This window comes from Mchenga conophoros, linkage group LG16, assembly GCF_057382185.1.
Source record: "Mchenga conophoros isolate Kocher_MC1m ecotype Shallow Benthic linkage group LG16, M_conophoros_male_GT1.1, whole genome shotgun sequence".
Classification (NCBI taxonomy): domain Eukaryota; kingdom Metazoa; phylum Chordata; class Actinopteri; order Cichliformes; family Cichlidae; genus Mchenga; species Mchenga conophoros.
This window is the reverse complement of record NC_140541.1, coordinates 8,299,834-8,318,275: the sequence shown is the minus strand read 5'-3', so window position 1 is coordinate 8,318,275 and position 18,442 is coordinate 8,299,834. Positions and strand designations below refer to the sequence as shown.

Here is an 18,442-nt window from a genome sequence, read left to right as displayed (position 1 = left end):
CAGGCAAGTGCAGCTTTCGACAATTATACCCAGTAGCATCCAGAATATTCTAGTGATGTAGGGATGAATGCAAACAGGCGACGCGCATCATGACAGAGCACTGTTTGACACGAAAGTAGAGATATCGCTTCCTCTTGCTATGTTTTAATTAATGTCTAATTTTGAATTTGACTAGGTGCTTGTCTTGATGGAATGCCATTGCCTCAAACTATTCTACTGAATAAGTTTAAATCTTTTCCTCTGAGTAAACTGATGTGATGAAGAGACACAATCAGTAAGCCATACTTGGAAGGGAAACTTGGAAAAAAAGAATACAAAATATATAATACTTAAACATTTATACTCAGTCACAAATACTTAAATAACAGAATATAAATATGTATCATTCAAAAATCTATCATTCAGTATAAAAATAAGCAATGCTGTCAACATAAAAAATAATTATCCTTTCAAATATGTACACATATGTATGTACACAGCCCTTCTATAAAGGAAAGGTGCAATTTTAAAAGTTGCTAGCATGCCTGATGATATATTATAAGTGCATAAAAAAATACAATTCAAATGTAGAAAAAATGTATTGCTATCACTTATGAAGGAAGTAATAGCAAACATGCACCAATAGAAAAGTCCAGCAGATGCCTCCATCCTTGTTGCACATGTTGTGAAATTCATTGTGCAGAAGAATATATGGGCTTGCTTATTGTAGTCCTAGTGAGTCTTAAAAATACAGGTGACGACAGCTGTAAGCACGTAAAGTTTCCATTTGTCAAGTGTTCCAAGAAACAGGCCTGATGGATGAATCCCATCAATAAAACTTTAAGATATTGTTTAGACAATAGTTTGGAGCCTTCTTGTAGGTACTGGGGGCATGTGGTACCTGAGATTTATCCAAAAGTTTCTCTTTGAGTATAATTCTGTGAATTTGTGTGTCGCAAGAAAATCTTTCTTCCACTTCAGGGCTCCTTGTTTCCTCTTGATATAACGCACAGACTCTGGCAAGTGACTGTAATCCACTGGACCATCTGGCAAAAAAGAAAAACAGTTTAAATATAAATGAAAATAAACACGTTTAATAAGCTGACATTTTAATTTTTATTAAACGAAGTCCTGACCGAGTGCAACAAGTCCAGAGATGAACACACTTTATTCCTAATGTACTAAGTTAGCTTAGCATAAAAGCTGGAAGTAAAATCTCTGTTTGTGATGCCTGCAAAGAATTATACATGACCAAATAGGGCATGAATGCTGAGCTATATAACCCGTGACTTAACAGAATTCATGTGGCTAGAGATTTTTGAAAAATGAGGAATCATTTACCAATTTCCACCAGGATAACTCTGGGATCATTCTTCGTCAAAGCATCATGAAGGCCAACTTTCTGCTCATACCACACTTGGCTTTGATTGTCACATATGCAAGTGCTTTCCTCCGTTTTCGCCTCAGGTGATAAGATGATAAGCAGTCTGCGGCACTGGTGCATCGCAGCAGCTGTTGCATCGTGTATTGCTGTAAGGGATTCATGGCCAGACACAAAACTGCAGGTTAGAACTCTTTGTCTGCAAACTGAAGGCAGCCCATTTCAACAGCACAAACTATAATTTTGGGCAGAACTGTGGCTTCTTCCAGGCACTCATTTCTTCTTCTTTTTTTAACTTACCAGTTTAGTCTGCATTAATAAAATTAAAGAACCTTGTAAGTGCCTTGAGGCAGCTGTTATTGTGATTTGACACTATATACATAAAAACTGAATTGAATTGCAATGTATCACCAATACAAACATAAAGGAAATAAACTAGAGCAATAAGAAGAACACAAAAAGAAAAGGGAAAAACAGAAATACAGAGGATAGCTAGACATCAGCTCAAGAAAGTATTAAGTCTGTTTTTAACTGTACTGTACTGTGTTCCAGTAATTTAGTAAACATGGCTTTTATCCAATTTCTCCCATGTATTATACTAGGAGTTTAACCAAGAAGCTCTTATTTTCTTTTCAAACTTCTCTTTCTTTTTTTCTTTTTTTTGCAACTATAAACAGAATTCTTACAGATACAGTTGTGGTCAAAGGTTTAGATACACTCATCATGAGAATGAATGCAATAGCAATGCCGCCACCATGCTGCACAGCTGTTACAGTGTTCTTTGGTTCAACAGCCTTTACTTTATCTTCCAGGTCATGGCAGGCTTGAGTCCTGGTGGTTCCGCTGAAGTTTTTCCTAACTAATGTTCTCTGATCTGAGGACAACATTATTTGGTCATCCTCCAGATAGTGGCAAAGCAGTGGCGCATCCAAAAAACTTGTACTTTTTTGTAGTTAGAGTTCTGAACTGAGGGTCTTGGAACCTGCTGTTGTTTAACAATAACTCCAGACTTTCCCTTCCCAATTGTAAATCTACAATAGGGCTGCCACGATTAGTCGACTAGTCACAATTACGTCGACTATTGAAATCGTCGACGACTGATTTAATAGTCGACGCGTCGTTTGAAGCTTTGTAAGATCCCAAAAGACGCAGGAATAAGTAGCAGGATTTAAGAGTGTAATAACGGACTGAAACAGAAGATGGCAGCACTGCATGTACAAGGATGCCAGCTGCCGTTAAACCCCGAAGAAGAAGAAGCTGTGTCCCAGAATTCATAGCGCGGCTCAGCGCAGAAGTCAACAATGGCGGCCGCTAGTTAGTTTTAACTTTACTCTTATTATTCTTTTTGGGTCACAAAATAAACGTTTAACATATTTTCAGGCGAGAATGTAGCTGTGCATACTTCAAATATCTGCTCAGTTTATGAAGACACCACATATTTTCAAAAGTGCTCCGACGTTTTTGGAGACGTCTGTTACCCACTAGCTCGATAGTTAGCCGGGGGCTAGGTCACTAGAGCTGTGAGAACACCGGACTCCCGGCAAATCGTTTTTAAACCCACCACCGTCTTTCACTACTCAGGTTAAACATGATATATGAGTCACTTAGATAATTTAAAAATGTTATTGTTGGCTTTTTTCAGTATTTTATTTGTTCCTGAGTAAATCGTTTGGCTGAGATTAAAGTTATAGTTTTTACACAGCTGAGTAAACCTCAAGCAGACAGCTGATTATCAGAAGTGTGAGATGCTCGAGAATATTCTCCGGTGTCCCGTTATATTTTAGATAGCAAGGAGCAGACGGCTGAGTTTATTAAACTTCACTGAAACAACCTGCAGATTTCATTAAAATTTAATAAACTATCATCTTGTCTTTATTTTTAGTTAGCACATACCTTAAACACTTAAAGCTGTAAGCTAATGATAGTTATATAAGAGCAGATGCATGCTGGTGCAATAAGCTGTACGTTTTACGTCCAATGGATGCATGATCCATTAATCGGTGACTAGTCGACTATCAAAATAATCGTTTGTGGCAGCCCTAATCTACAATTGTCCTTCTTAGATCTTCACTGAGACCTGAGTATTGGTCAATCTAATGAGTGCTGTCAAACAAATCCTTTTCATGCTGGCAAAGAGAAGTATTGACTGACTACAACATCAGTTGTAATCGCTGATGACTTTAGTAGCACAAAGATAATAGGCCTTGGTCTTGTCAAGTTAACAGATAGTGTAGAAGCGGGGGTCTCGAATTCCAGACCTTGAGGGCCGGTGTCCTTCAGGTTTTAGATGTGTCCTTGATCCAACACAGCTGATTTAAATGGGTAAATTACTCCCTCAACATGTCTGAAGTTCTCCAGAGGCCTGGTAACGAACTAGTCATTTGATTCCGGTGTGTTGACCCAGGGTGAGATCTAAAACCTGCAGGACACCGGCCCTCGAGGCCTGGAGTTTGAGACCCCTGTTGTAGAGGCTTCAGCACCACTTATTAGAGGTTTAAGTGAGTGTATGTATATATTTGACTCTTTGAGTCTGTGTGCATTAGAGAAAATCAAAATGAAAATCAAGCAACCAGTTCTTGTTTTATAAAGTCATTAAAAACGTTAATTTAACCACATTTAAAATGCAACTAGTTCTACTTGTCTTTTACCTGAAAGCATCATAGCAACTGATTTAGATTCGTTGGTTATGTATTTGATGTCTTAATTTAATAAAAACTGTGAACAGCAGTTTGTGACAATAAACAGCTCAAAGCCTTTGTATGTTTTCCCGTCTTTTGGGGGTTGGAGAATGACCTTAACAACCTCAAGAATTACACTACATCTAGAAAGACAAGTCTTTCTACCTCTGTTTACATATTATGGATATCTGCTTCTTACCTTCGCCAGGACAGTCATCCCGTCCTCTGATAAACAGAGAGTAGCCATATTGTTCCTCCAGTTTCTCAGGCAGGATCTGCATGGCAAACCTCGCGCCCTCATCTGAACTCATGGCATTGGAATGGATGAAACTCACGTAGGCATCATAGAGCTTCCCATCTGGAACTGACAGAATCTAAATGATTGTTTATGTTCATTTTATAACGTTTGATCCTTTTAAAATGTGAATCAACATCCAGCTTTCACGGCTTTCAGTACTGTGTTAGTTGTGCTGTAAGGTTAGTAGTATCTCGTCAGATGATGCCACACAAAAACTTAAGTTCAACTGATAACGGCTTTACCTTGTTGTTTGGGAAAATGTGCCAACAGATCCCTGTAAGCCAATATCAGGTTTACTTTAAAGAAGAAGAAGCACGCAGCCAAGGCTAGAACAGCCAGAGATGCAGAAAGGCAAACAGCCCAACTCATGTGGAAAGAACTGCGGTCAGCTGGAGAGAGGAAGGAGACAAACGTAAGGCAAGTGTCTCAGACGACTATAATTCTTGAACACACACACATTTATATGTATATGTCTATATATATCTTTATTACCTTCTTTAAGCTTCACCACACTGATTTGTTCTCCCGCTAGGCTTTCTAAATGGCACTCGAACTCAAAATTCAGGAACTTGCGATGAACTTTAGCGATGGACAGAATGACCAGTTCGTATACTTTGCCTTCTCTATGAATACTAAAGGGTACAGAAACAATCAGTCAGTCAGAATGAATCATGGAATCAAAGAATAATATGTAAATGTTAGGTGTTAAGTTTTTTGTGCTGCTACAGTTGCAACATTTACAGTCTATTACTCAGAAAAGAAGTTCTGCCTCCAAGTGACATTTAATGTCTGACACATTGTGTTGTTTTGATTTAATCTCGATGCAGTATAATGCAGTGTTTTGTATTCGCCCTATTAATAGCCCCGTCCATGGTAATGTAAAACTCACGTTTTCCGGGACACACTAATCTCCTCGAGGTCCTCAGCGTAATCCTTGCCAACAGTCCAGTGCAGTGAAGACTCGTTATCCTCACTGTAGCCTATGAATGCTAAACACTGCAGCTCCACTCTCAAACCTGGTGGGCAGTGAGAGTAAAAAACAAAGAAACTGTCAGTTTACATTTCCCGTTTTGATCAAACAAAAATATGAAGTTAGCTCAAATGAAATTTAACGTCACGGAAACTTTTCAAAAGGCTTCTGACTAATTCTGTTCAGTCGCTAGATGACAAAGCACCATTGCAAAGGTTTTAAAGGACTTTATTGTCATCTTGACTTGAAAAACAACTGTTTGTCAAGTATTTATCATAAAGATCATACAGTCAATAAATGGATAATGGTGTAAATGACTTCATGATATTTAAAGGTGTTTATAATATTTTTCCATAGCACTAACATTCACTCTAATGCATTTTATTTAGTGTTTCACTTGCCTAGTTCAACTGTAATCTCTTGCTTGTCAGGGGTCACCAGCTGTGGCTCTACAAAAACTTTTTCTGGGAGGTCTGCAAGAAAGAAAGAAGGAAGGAAAAATAAAGAAAGTGGGACAATATACATTTAGCTCCATAAGCATTTGTATATATTGCCTCTGTACACCATCACAGGCTAATTTAAATCAGACAAACCAGATGTGATTGAAGTGCAGATGTTTAGCTTTAATTCAAGAGGTTTAACCGAGGTTTTGCATGAACTCTTTAGGAATTACACTCGTTTTTATCCATAATCCCCCATTTTCAGACGCTCAAAAGTATGGGAGATGAGGCCTGTTGCCTCGTCATTCCATGATAAACAAAGTTAATTAAAGACATCTGGATCTGAGTCCAATAGCTAAACTTGTATTTCAGCATTTCACTGGAACTTGTAAAATTCACTGAGACGTTGATGCAAATTAAGGAAATGAATCTGGCCCCAGAAGACCAAACAAACCTACTAGAGTTTAGATTTAAGAAAAAAAAGGCTAAACAACATTTACCACAGTTGTAAACACTCAAGGAAATATGGTGTCGTTATCAGAGTCTAGAATATACAATCAAGAGATGCCTTTATGAATGTAAATACAGATGGTTTACCAGATGGTGAAAACCACTGTTCACACTCAAAAACAAGAAGAGCCTGCATGTTCTGAGAAAACATCTTTGGACATATTTAACTTACAACAGCATGAGGAGAAGAGAAAAATAATGAAAATGGAGAGATACAACTCGTATGCCAAAGCATCCAATGATTTATTTCTTTTTTGTTAAACCCCCTGAATTAAGTCTTCAAGTCTATGATTAAACAAAACAAAATAATAATAATAATTATGTACAGCCAGAGTAATATATTAAAAAATGACACCAGAATAATTAAGGATTCAATATGAGAGCTCTACAGTACTTACCATCTTTAACAGTCAACAGGATGCTGCGTGAAGCGGTATAATTCCTGCCATCCAAGTTAATGTCTATCAGGCAGGTATATTTCCCATTGTCCTCCTCTGAGGCTTGAGGAAGCCTCATGTTGCCTTTCATATCAACAGAGATGGGTTTCCCTTGCCGCTGAATGAGCTGGCAATCCTGCAGACAGAAACCAATCCTGTAGTTAGTTTTCACAGTGCCATATTTTTGAGAGGCATTTTTGAGCCTCAAGACAAGAAAGAAGAGCCAGAAATAAAGGAAAACATGAATAAAAAGCAAAAAACTGGCATAGTGATCTCAAAATGTGTTGGTCGCAAGTTTCCAGGTAACAAAATGCATAGTACTACATTGTTGCTGGCCTGGGTGGCAACCAGTCTTATCTGCCAGGGGGGCAGATCTGGCACACATTTTTCCCTGATATCTACAGAAGGGGGCAGTGTTACATTTATGGAAGTTGTAAAACAGAAGCCTGGGATTTGGCCCACCTAAGCACTTTAGGTGGAGCGATTGTGTATAAACTAGCCTAGTTTATATCTGCTGTTTCCACTGATAGTTTATCAGCAATTGTTTCTGTCCACTCTTCATGATATTATATTCCATAAAATGGGATTATACACCAATAGCATAGCATTATGACCACTGACAGGTGAAATGAATAAAACTGATTTATTAGCACCTGTTACTGGCTGGGATATCTTAGACAGCAAATGAATATTTTGCCCTCAAAGTTGATGTGTTAGAAGCAGGAAAAATGGGCACGCGTAAGGATTTGAGCCGAGTTTGACAAGTGCCAAATTGTGTTGGCCACACAGCTGGGTGAGAGCCTCTCCAAAACTGGAGTGTGATCCAAGCCAACAGACGAGCTACTGTAGCTCAAAATGCTGAAAGAGTTGATGTAGGTTCTGATAGAAAGGTGTCAGAATACATAGTGGATCACAGTTTGCTTTGGGTAACGTTCTGCTGGGAAACCATCCATGAGGATGTAACTTTGACATGTACCACCTAACTAAGCACTGCTGCAGACCATGTATGACCTCCCATAGAAACAGTATTCCCTGATGGCTGTGGAATCTTGCAGCAGGATAATGCACCCTGCCACAAAGCAAAAAATGGTTTACAAATGGTTTGAGCAGCACAACAATGAGTTTGGAATCTTGACTTGGCCTCTAAATTCTCCAGATCTCAATTTAATCAACATCTGTGGGATGTGTTGGACAAAGAAGCCTGATCCATGGAGTCTCCACCTCCCAACTTATAGGAATTATAGGATCTGTTGCTTAGATACCACAGCACACTTTCCGGGGTTTTGTGGGGTCCACGTCTCGAGGGGTAATGTCTGTTTTGACAGTAAAAGCGTACTACAGCGGATAGTGGGAACAGCAGAGAAGATCATCGGGGTCTCTCTCCCCTCTATTGAGGACATCTACACCACACGCTGCATTCGCAAAGCCACCAGCATTGTGGCTGATTGGACACACCCCCCTCACACACTCTTCAAACTCCTGCCATCTGGAAAAAGGTACCGAAGCATTCGGGCACGCACATCCAGACTGTGCAACAGCTTTTTTCCACAAGCCATCCGTCTCCTCAGCAAAAAGGGACTGACTGATAAACACACACACACACGCACACACACACACACACACACACACACACACACACACACACACACACACACACACACACACACACACACACAAACAAACACAAACATTATCACTCAGGTTAACTCAACTACCTCAAAACATTGAGACTGGACTGACTAATCAACACAAGCGCAAACACACTGACCTACACCACCAAACCATCGTACACACCAACCTGTTAATGCTCTTTTGCACAATATTATTACTGGACTTTTTGCACTAACTTCTGTACTTCCTAATTTTTGCTGCTACACTAAGGAATGTTTACTGTTCCTCCACTACCTCAACTCATCATCACAAAACCTTATTACAGTGAGGCAAAAAAGTATTTAGTCAGCCACCGATTGTGCAAGTTCCCCCACTTAAAATGATGACAGAGGTCAGTAATTTGCACCAGAGGTACACTTCAACTGTGAGAGACAGAATGTGAAAAAAAAAAAAATCCATGAATCCACATGGTAGGATTTGTAAAGAATTTATTCGTAAATCAGGGTGGAAAATAAGTATTTGGTCACCTCAAACAAGGAAAATCTCTGGCTCTCACAGACCTGTAACGTCTTCTGTAAGAAGCTTTTCTGTCCCCCACTCGTTACCTGTATGAATGGCACCTGTTTGAACTCATCATCTGTATAAAAGACACCTGTCCACAGCCTCAAACAGTCAGACTCCAAACTCTGCCATGGCCAAGACCAAAGAGCTTTCGAAGGACACCAGGAAAAGTATTGTAGACCTGCACCAGACTGGGAAGAGTGAATCTACAATAGGCAAGCAGCTTGGTGTGAAAAAATCAACTGTGGGAGCAATCATCAGAAAATGGAAGACATACAAGACCACTGATAATCTCCCTCGATCTAGGGCTCCACGCAAGATCTCATCCCGTGGGGTCAAAATGATCATGAGAACGGTGAGCAAAGATCCCAGAACCACACGGGGGGACCTGGTGAATGACCTGCAGAGAGCTGGGACCAAAGTAACAAAGGTCACCATCAGTAACACACTACAACGGCAGGGAATCAAATCCCGCAGTGCCAGACGTGTTCCGCTGCTGAAGCCAGTGCATGTCCAGGCCCGTCTGAAGTTTGCCAGAGAGCACATGGATGATACAGCAGAGGATTGGGAGAATGTCATGTGGTCAGATGAAACCAAAGTAGAACTTTTTGGTATAAACTCAACTCGTCGTGTTTGGAGGAAGAAGAATACTGAGTTGCATCCCAAGAACGCCATACCTACTGTGAAGCATGGGGGTGGAAACATCATGCTATGGGGCTGTTTTTCTGCCAAGGGGACAGGACGACTGATCCGTGTTAAGGACAGAATGAATGGGGCCATGTATCGTGAGATTTTGAGCCAAAACCTCCTTCCATCAGTGAGAACTTTGAAGATGAAACGAGGCTGGGTCTTCCAACATGACAATGATCCAAAACACACCGCCCGGGCAACAAAGGAGTGGCTCCGTAAGAAGCATTTGAAAGTCCTGGAGTGGCCTAGCCAGTCTCCAGACCTCAACCCCATAGAAAATCTGTGGCGGGAGTTGAAAGTCCGTGTTGCTCGGCGACAGCCCCAAAACATCACTGCTCTCGAGAAGATCTGCATGGAGGAATGGGCCAAAATACCAGCTATTGTGTGTGCAAACCTGGTAAAGACTTGCACACACAAGTGTGCAAGTCTTTACCAGAGGTTAAACGTTTGACCTCTGTTATTGCCAACAAAGGTTATGTTACAAAGTATTGAGTTGTATTTTTGTTATTGACCAAATACTTATTTTCCACCCTGATTTACGAATAAATTCTCTACAAATCCTACCATGTGGATTCATGGATTTTTTTTTCACATTCTGTCTCTCACAGTTGAAGTGTACCTCTGGTGCAAATTACTGACCTCTGTCATCATTTTAGGTGGGGGAACTTGCACAATCGGTGGCTGACTAAATACTTTTTTGCCCCACTGTATTATGTTACGTTGTGTTTTTCTATCATTCTGTCACTTTGCTGCTCTTGTTTGCACATTTGCACGTGCACTTTGTTGTCTGCTGTCTGATAACAAAAAAAAAGTCTTCCTTAGATAGTTAGATAGTTTGGTTTTTTTTGTTAATTTATGTTGTAATTTATGTTAGGTCAGTCTGTCTTGTCTCTGCTAGCCAGCTAACTAGGTCTCTTAGTTGGCTAGTTGAGTGTTTTCTGTTAATTTATGTTGTAAATTTATGTTGCATGTAGCACCTTGGTTCCTGGAGGAACATTGTTTCGCCTCACTGTGTACTGTTAAACTGTATATGGTTGAAGTGACAATAAAGCCAACTTGACTTGACTTGACTTGAAAAGGGGGACCAGGTGGTCATAATGTTATGCCTGATTGGTGTATATGGAGGGCAGAGACCAGACCGCCAGTACGTTCTTCAGCCAGCTTTTTTTAGGTGCAAAATAATATTGATGAGCAACAGTTTTCTTTGTACTCAAATCAGGTCCTAACAAGGCAAACATGTCAATGCAGTAAAACAAGTGTATTAGGCCTCTTTATACCTTCATCCATCGTACATTCACCACGCTATTCAGGCCGAAGATTTCTTTCTGTTTACAAGGAAGACTGTCGCTCACTCCTTTTGTGATGGAAATGCTCTCAACGGTATAAGGACACTCTCCACTAGACACTGACACCCAAAACTTTAGCCTCCGTAATAATACTCCAGACTGATTCCTGAAAAGAAAAAGAATTGTAAAGCCAACAGCAAGAAATATCCCTGTACTTTTTGTTTATCCTAAATGGTTACAGACAATATGACTAAAATATGAATTGATGTTTCAGTTATGCCTCTATTCCACTGATAAGCTGAAGTTATATATCTGTTCAGCACTAATTAGATATAAGATAAAAAAAAATAACATCCATTAGGAATATAAATTAGCACACACACGTACAGAGACTGCCTGAAGGCTGGAACTGAGGAGATTTGATATCCCTCCTCTCATATATATTTGGATATTTATCCAGTTGCTCATTTGCTCTTAATGGTTTGATCATTTCCTGGATAAATAACACATTCATTTTTAGAAATGGCCAATCCCGTCTCCCTGTTGTATAGGAGGCTCCATATGCTCCCAGTACAACCTTCACACAGTCTCCTAAAAGTGCAACATCAAAGATTTACAGATGTTAAAATCCAGTTAGTAGGTTAGTTGGCATATCTTATAAAACAGGTCGCAAAAGGTTGATTTTGTTCATCTGGACGTAGCGTTTTCATTGGAGACTTCTGAAGAAGTCACTTGGATGAGTGACAAAGGGTTTCCAATACAACAGAGCTTGATCATAGCCTGCATACAACTGTTAGGTTTTACAGCATTTTATTATAAAGTAGGTTGTGTTTGTCTGTGCACGTGTGTTAAAGCACATTTATAAATATACTAGAAGCATGGAACTGCAGGGATCAGGAGAACTCATGCAAGAGAAGTCATACAGATATTTTTATACCTTATCTGACAGGTGTAAGATCCATTGTGGGACATCTGGACAGGTAGAAACCAAAGTAACCTGTCCCTCACTTCCACTCCAGTGGGCAGGCTCAGATTGTCTTTACTCTCCCCTCTGCGCCAGATCACGACATCATGAGCCTCTGCTGTGTAGCAATTCAGCAAAAAGAAATGGCCAGCACTCACATGGAAGGTATCTATCTCCCCACGGTGGTCTGTAGGTGACAGTGCAACAGGAGAACAACTATTTGTCATTTAATGTAAGATGTTAAAAAAATATATCAATCTACAAGGAAGACATGTTACTCCAAAAGAAGAACAGATAGAACAGAATAGGACTAAGTAAGTAAAGTAAGTAACATTTTATTTATATAGCACCTTTCTAGACAAAAGATCACAAAGTGCTTTACACAGAGATAACAAGGTATAAAACAAAAACAGACAAAAAGTTAACGAAATGCAATTCTAAAAAGATGTGTTTTTAGTTGTTTTTAAAAGAGACTACTGAGTCACATGTGAGTACTTCAAGGATTTGGTCAAAAGCTTTGCTGCAGCGTTCTGAACAACCTGCAGACGTTCCAGGGAGTTTTTGCTTAGACATGTAAACAGTGAATTACAGTAGTCCAAACGTGATGAAATGAATGCATGAATAATAATCTCCAGTTTAGTACGAGATACAATAGGACTTAATTTGGCAATGTTTCTTAAGTAATAAAAGCAAGACCAAATCAGAGATTTGACATGGACATCCAATGTGAGAGCCGGGTCAAAGGTTACCCCTAGGTTCCTGATAGATGATTTCACAAATGTTGAAAGGGGACCAGCATTCATTATCATAGGTACAAGTCAGGAGCCACATGCAAGGACTTCAGTGTGTCCTTCATTAAGTTGGAGAAAGCTGTCATCCAGCCAACCTTTAATGGATTCTAAGCACTCATTCAGAATCTGCAGCATAGATAGATCTTGGGGCTTAAAAGCAATGCATAGCTGGCGTCGGGTCCAACATCAGCAAAACAAAACATTTTCCTGCATCGTTTTGCATCAAAATGTCACTGGAGACTCTAAGAAGGGCTGTTTCAGTAGAATGAGGTCTACGAAAGCCACTGACTGACTGAAATTTGTCAAGAATATCGTGTTTGTCCAAAACTGCTGTAAGCTGCTTAGCCACAACCTTTTCTAAAATCTTAGCAGTTAGTGGTAATTTTGAGATTGGCCTGCAACTGCTGTTTGTTTTTTTTAGATGGGATGTACAGCACAGGGACTTTACCAGTGACGTGTTAATTGTGGTGAGCACACAGGGACCGATAGACTGGAAGACATTTTTGAGTAACGATGCAGGTAAACTGTCAAATGAACAGGAGGATACTTTCTTTGAATTAACTAACTTTTCCAGCTCGGCTAGTGAAACCGATAAAAAGCTGTCTCAAATAACAGGCTGAGGCAGAGTAAGAAATGCTGATGGGGAAAAATGTTTTCTTACATTACTAAAAAAAAAATTCTATTAAGAAAGAAAGAAATTTTTCACAATCTTCATTTGAAGAAATTGGGGGCAGCAGGTGGACCAGGAGTAATAATACCAGTAATGGTGTGAAATAATACCTTAGGATTACCTCTGCTCTGGGTAACAAATTTAATTCTCCTCAGAATAAATGTGTGAAAACATCAATGCCCATTGCGATTTAACCCATCTTGTCACTCGCCGTAGAGTTTCTGTTTACAACTGTTTGTTCTTTTCTGTTCTTCTTTTCATTTATGGCATGTCAAGGACACAACCAATGTTAGGTCATTCATAAAGATAAATAACAACAACAAGGCAGGGAAATACCTCCAGCTAGTGTCGGACCAAAATGCTGACACTGAAGTTTCAAAAGTTGAAAACTCATGGGTGACCTGATGGTGGCCCATCTTTCATACTGTTTATAAAAGATATTTTTAGGACAAACACCCCTTGGTGGACCTAGCTAGCTGTTAGCCAACTTCCAAACTTCCATGAAAAGACATTTGTGTTCTTTTCCAAGCTGTGAATGCCATGTCCAAAGTAGAACAACACCAATATGGATTCCTGGAAATGGGTGTCTTGCTACAGTCAAAGAGCAAACATTTCGTAACAATGACTAATGCAACTTGTTAACTTCTAATATTGCAGGTTATCAACCACTGAGAAGGGCTATGCACGTCCATGCAGGTGTGCAAAGATATGTCACCACCACCACTTCATTATTGAATTTAATAGTAACTGTTTGGCATCTGTAAACAGAACTAGGGATGCTTTCCCGTTTTTTTTCACCGTCTGTTAATAACATAGGATAAGATAAACCAGTATTTGTCCCACACATGGGAAATTTGTTGGGTCACGGCAGAAAGGGGACAGTACAAAGTTACAAGCACCAAAAATTAAGAAAACAATAGAATATAATACTTTATAAATAGAATAAAATAGTATGTTGCATCGAAAATTTACACTTTGTAGTATTGCACCTAAGGGAGACAAGGAGAAGGCTATCATGGTGTATTGGATGTAAATGAAATTCTATGATAATCGTATTTTGTGCCACTTTTGTGCTGAGCAAACAGTATGAGATATGCAGCAACCTGTGGTAAGTGGTTAAATGTTTGCTCTGAAAAAGAGCAGTTGCTGCACAAACTGTACCAAATCATTTCTACCTTTTTCTTGAGTTTTTAGTTATCTAAGTTTTACTTAGTTAAATGGATGTTGCAGATATGTGCAAAGTTGTTTTTATCAAGTTATATTCTGACTGGTCTGAAGAGTCAGCACTTTTAGAGCTATCTAAAATACTTTGCTATTCACAATGTCAGAGATACATGACGTTTGTGGTTAACAAGATTGTTACTGTGGTAGAAAATACCCACGTGTTTTAACATATTTAGTCTTCAGGCACAGTTGAGGAGCCACAACGAAGTTTTGGTCGATGGGCTGAGAACACGATACCTGAAAACGAGGTTATCAGCCCAATGTGATGATGTATTTTTTATTATTAAAAATCACACAATCAGACAGGCCCTTATTACATATTACCATAGGCTCCCTCCTGTTTATGGTAATGTGCAGGAGCTTTCTGAAGCTTTTCATACAGACAGCTAGAACGACATTTCACGGAATTAAAATAAACATCAAAATATGTCAAATTTGTTTAGAAATTTTACACACTATGTTCGCACTTCTTGCCACAGCTTGTGTGTATTCAGCTATGGACAGTAGGCAAACTGGATTTTTCACGAATGTGCAGTTGTTCTAAATTGGTGCTTTTTACATTAAATGTTTAAGCGTTTAGTGTTAATAGAAACCGCTGCTAATGTTTGCATTTTCGCTTGTTTAATGACAAAAAGGTTATGGGATTTTAAAAACTGTAGGCAATTTATGTTCTGCCTTTTCCACTATTGCTCAAGATTGCATCCTGGGCGCAGATTATTCAAACAGTGAGGAAGAGTCTTGTTTGCCACTTCCTGTCAAAGCTGTAAATCTGTCATCAGTGGAACACCTCATACAGCATTAACTGATGAGACATAACCCTCATCGGGTTTTTTTTAGAGCTCAACATCATCCGTTTTTTAACCCTAATCCTAAACCTGTTATACTGTACTTCACATTACTGTGAACATTAAATTGCACTTTTGCACATTTCTTTTTTTCGTTTTAATTTATCAAAAAAATTATAAAATGATTTTATGTTTCAGGGTTTAAAGGATTAACAAGATATAAACACTGTTTTCACCTCATCATGCCAGTTTACTGTAAGAAGAAGAAGAAATTTGTATTACACAGTCTAACTGTTAGTGAAGTTGTAAGGCTGCGTCAGCGAACCTTGTGAAATTCAGGTAATTCTAAAGCATTTGTTCGTCACAGCTAGTCAAACCCAGCTGACAAAAGTGCAACGTGCAGCCGTATCTTAGCAACGCTTAGTAATTTTAGCAGATAGCTGTTAATGTTTGTCTTACACTAATACTTCTTATCTGTGTACAGCTTACCTCCATGTAATAATATGGAGGTAAGTCATGTCAGCTAGCCTGTATCAAAGTATTCAGGTATAACAGAATATTTAGAGTAGTACTTTTAAAAAGATTACTCTGCTTATTACAGTCAACTGTTTTATTATTGGCGCCACGCTTGGCGAGGGATCCTTGGCTCTGCTGGAGCATTTTATAAAACCTTGTCCTTTATGTTCAGCCTGACGTGCACAGGTGCTGCAACTTTAATGCTGACATCTTTTAGCTAAGACGCTTCCTGGAGATTCACACATCAAAGTCTGAGTATAAATGTTTGGTCTCCTTGACCTATATAATCATCAAAAACCCCACAGACCTTTCAGTTGTTGTTTTTTTGACGTTATCGTCTATCAGAATCACTTCATTGTCGTGAGAGGAATGTTGAGGGGTATGCTTTTTTTACTCATCAAACCACAGTTTATCTTTTTCTGTCGTGATTGTCTGTCTTGATAGCAAAACCTACCCAGGTAACCTATCAGTTGAATAGAGATTTTATCATACTGCCGTATGCATTCTGTGCAGTCCCCTACCACAGATGTATGAATAGATAAATCCACTACAAGGAACACTGAAGAATCAGCTTTTATTCCAGTATCTATTCTGATCACTGATTTATGATTAATTTATGGTAACATTTGAGTTAGGATACATATGTACAATATGTGTGTATATATATATATATATATATATACACATATACACATACATACATACATACATACATGCATACATATAAATGTATTTGGCAAAGCTATAGGATAGTTTGCCCTGTCTGTTAACAGACAGTTTAACTGGTTTATAAACCAGTTAAACTGGTTATAAACCAGTTAAACTGTCTGTTAAGGAAAATCTTAACAGACAGTTTAACTGGTTTATAAACCAGTTAAACTGGTTATAAACCATGACAGCTAACCCCACGACATTGGCATAAAGCAGACAGAGCTTGTCACTCAGCTGAAACTAAGTGTTCAGAAGAAGTTGGAGAATCAGTACTTACCACGCGTCACAACAAATGACAGAGACAGCAGAACAGTCACCAAGCAGACCCAACCTGCCGCTGCCATAGTTCTTATCTGAGGGAATCAACAGACTGCATTTCAGTAAAGTCCGGTGTGATTTTCTTGAGAACACGAGCCATCCTGTCAGGCGAGCGTATTCTTTGCAGTGTATACAAGTTTCTTGACATACTTCCTGGGGAGCACAGCTTCCCTTAAAGGGAAGTGAAAGATGGAGTGTTCTCAGCTCTCACAAGGAAGTCAGAGCCAAAACACTCCCAGTAAAGTCCCAGGAAGTTCCACTGATTGGTGTTTCTTTGTCAAAGGTTGAGAAAAAAAATTCTCTTTGTCATTTGTAGTAACTCTCTGCTGATGTAAATCATTCATGCGTCTTTGTTACGTCATCGAAAAGTAATAATTCATATATGAATTGCACTCATTTTGGTCATTAACATAAAGTGGATCGGAGTCAGGTTATATATAAGGGAATTTATGGGCAAGTTCATCTGCAGCACATATTTATTTAAAAATACTTCATATTAATAGAAAATCAGAATTTCCCAAAATATAATGCCAATTTTGGGCTTTCTGGGCTTTGAAAAACAATGATGACATTCCTATAAAAATGTCTTAATAATAAACTTTGTAGTAATTTTTGAAATGAGTAAGCCTTATATCTCACAACTGCTGTGATAAATACTTAAAGTAAGGGTTTACCCTGAATGGTCTTCAGTCGTCACTTGATATATGTTTTACATGGCAATTTTTGTCAGCATCGTATATATTTTCACAGTTTACTCAGATATCCCTCTTTAAGTTTGCATTATTGTAAAGTGGTAACCTTCCAAAGCTCAGTGAAGCAAGTGAAAATCACAGTCGCTGAGTATTTAAACTTCAGTGCCTTAAATAAATAGATGTCAAGACCAAAATTGAAAATCTGCTGCCAATATATTTTGTGTAAAAGCAATCAAAAGAAATATTGCTGAACAGAAAGACAAAGATAAAATCAACAGAGTGAAACCACGTCAATGTGAAACCAGTACTATAAAATTCAAAGAAGCCTACACCAAGTATTTAAAAAAGATGTAATCATAAAGCTTAATCGAAACTCACCTGTGACGTATATGAAGTTACTACAAAAATAGAAAGAACTATCTGTACAATTACAGCTGTAGTTTTAATTATAATTTTGACTTTCTACTCTGAATTATGAGACAGAAAGTCTGCCTGTCACTTACAGTACAGTGAACTTGCAGTGACTTGCTGGATTTTCCATCCTCCTACTCCTCCTCCTGTATTTGCATTATTTTATATTGTTCCACTACCCCGGTATGAAATTTCCTCTCAACTGAAAAAAAGTACAACTTGCTTTGCAGTACAGGTGCGGCACAGTTATTCAACCACAGCTAAGTAGCACTTGACAGATATAGGTCGAGTTGTTGGTGGTTAAGATTTGAAACTGACAGTTGTTTTCATGTAATAATGTAATGGCATTTAACTAACTAGCAGTGTACATTTCCTGGAAATATTCCATTAAGACAGCTGCATAATACTACACTCAACAAAAATATAAACGCAACACCTTTGTTACTGCTCCCATTCCCCATGGGATGGACGTAGAGACCTAAAATTCATTCCAGATACACAATATAACCATCCCTCCCA

At 38.8% G+C, this 18,442-nt stretch overlaps 1 protein-coding gene across 2 annotated transcripts; it reads right to left on the bottom strand.

Annotated features, from left to right (window-relative positions):
- Nucleotides 1-203: 203 nt before the first annotated feature.
- Nucleotides 204-17,940, bottom strand: LOC146556224 (interleukin-1 receptor type 1-like). Of its 2 annotated transcripts, XM_085250740.1 has the most exons (12): nt 17,891-17,940; nt 16,780-16,855; nt 11,779-11,992; nt 10,833-11,007; nt 6,655-6,829; nt 5,708-5,779; nt 5,226-5,352; nt 4,829-4,968; nt 4,579-4,725; nt 4,238-4,402; nt 1,321-1,509; nt 204-1,025 (listed from the first exon to the last, which is right to left on the bottom strand). In XM_085250740.1, exons 2-12 carry the CDS (start codon nt 16,844-16,846, stop codon nt 832-834), a joined length of 1,665 nt encoding a protein of 554 aa, XP_085106866.1. In that variant the 5' UTR covers nt 16,847-16,855; nt 17,891-17,940; the 3' UTR covers nt 204-831. The 2 variants fall into 2 exon arrangements, with proteins under 2 accessions (XP_085106866.1, XP_085106867.1); XM_085250741.1 differs by lacking the exon at nt 17,891-17,940 and having other exon boundaries at nt 4,238-4,396; nt 16,780-16,958.
- Between the last annotated feature and the right edge of the window lie 502 nt (nt 17,941-18,442).

Bases quoted from the DNA above. Each gene is read 5' to 3' on its own strand.
- LOC146556224 (XM_085250740.1), bottom strand. From the start codon at position 16,846: ATGGCAGCGGCAGGTTGGGTCTGCTTGGTGACTGTTCTGCTGTCTCTG. The intron at 11,993-16,779 runs GTAAGTACTGAT...TGTCACCTACAG, and splicing joins GTCATTTGTTGTGACGCGTG to ACCACCGTGGGGAGATAGAT. The intron at 6,830-10,832 runs GTATAAAGAGGC...TTCTGTCTGCAG, and splicing joins TGAATGTACGATGGATGAAG to GATTGCCAGCTCATTCAGCG.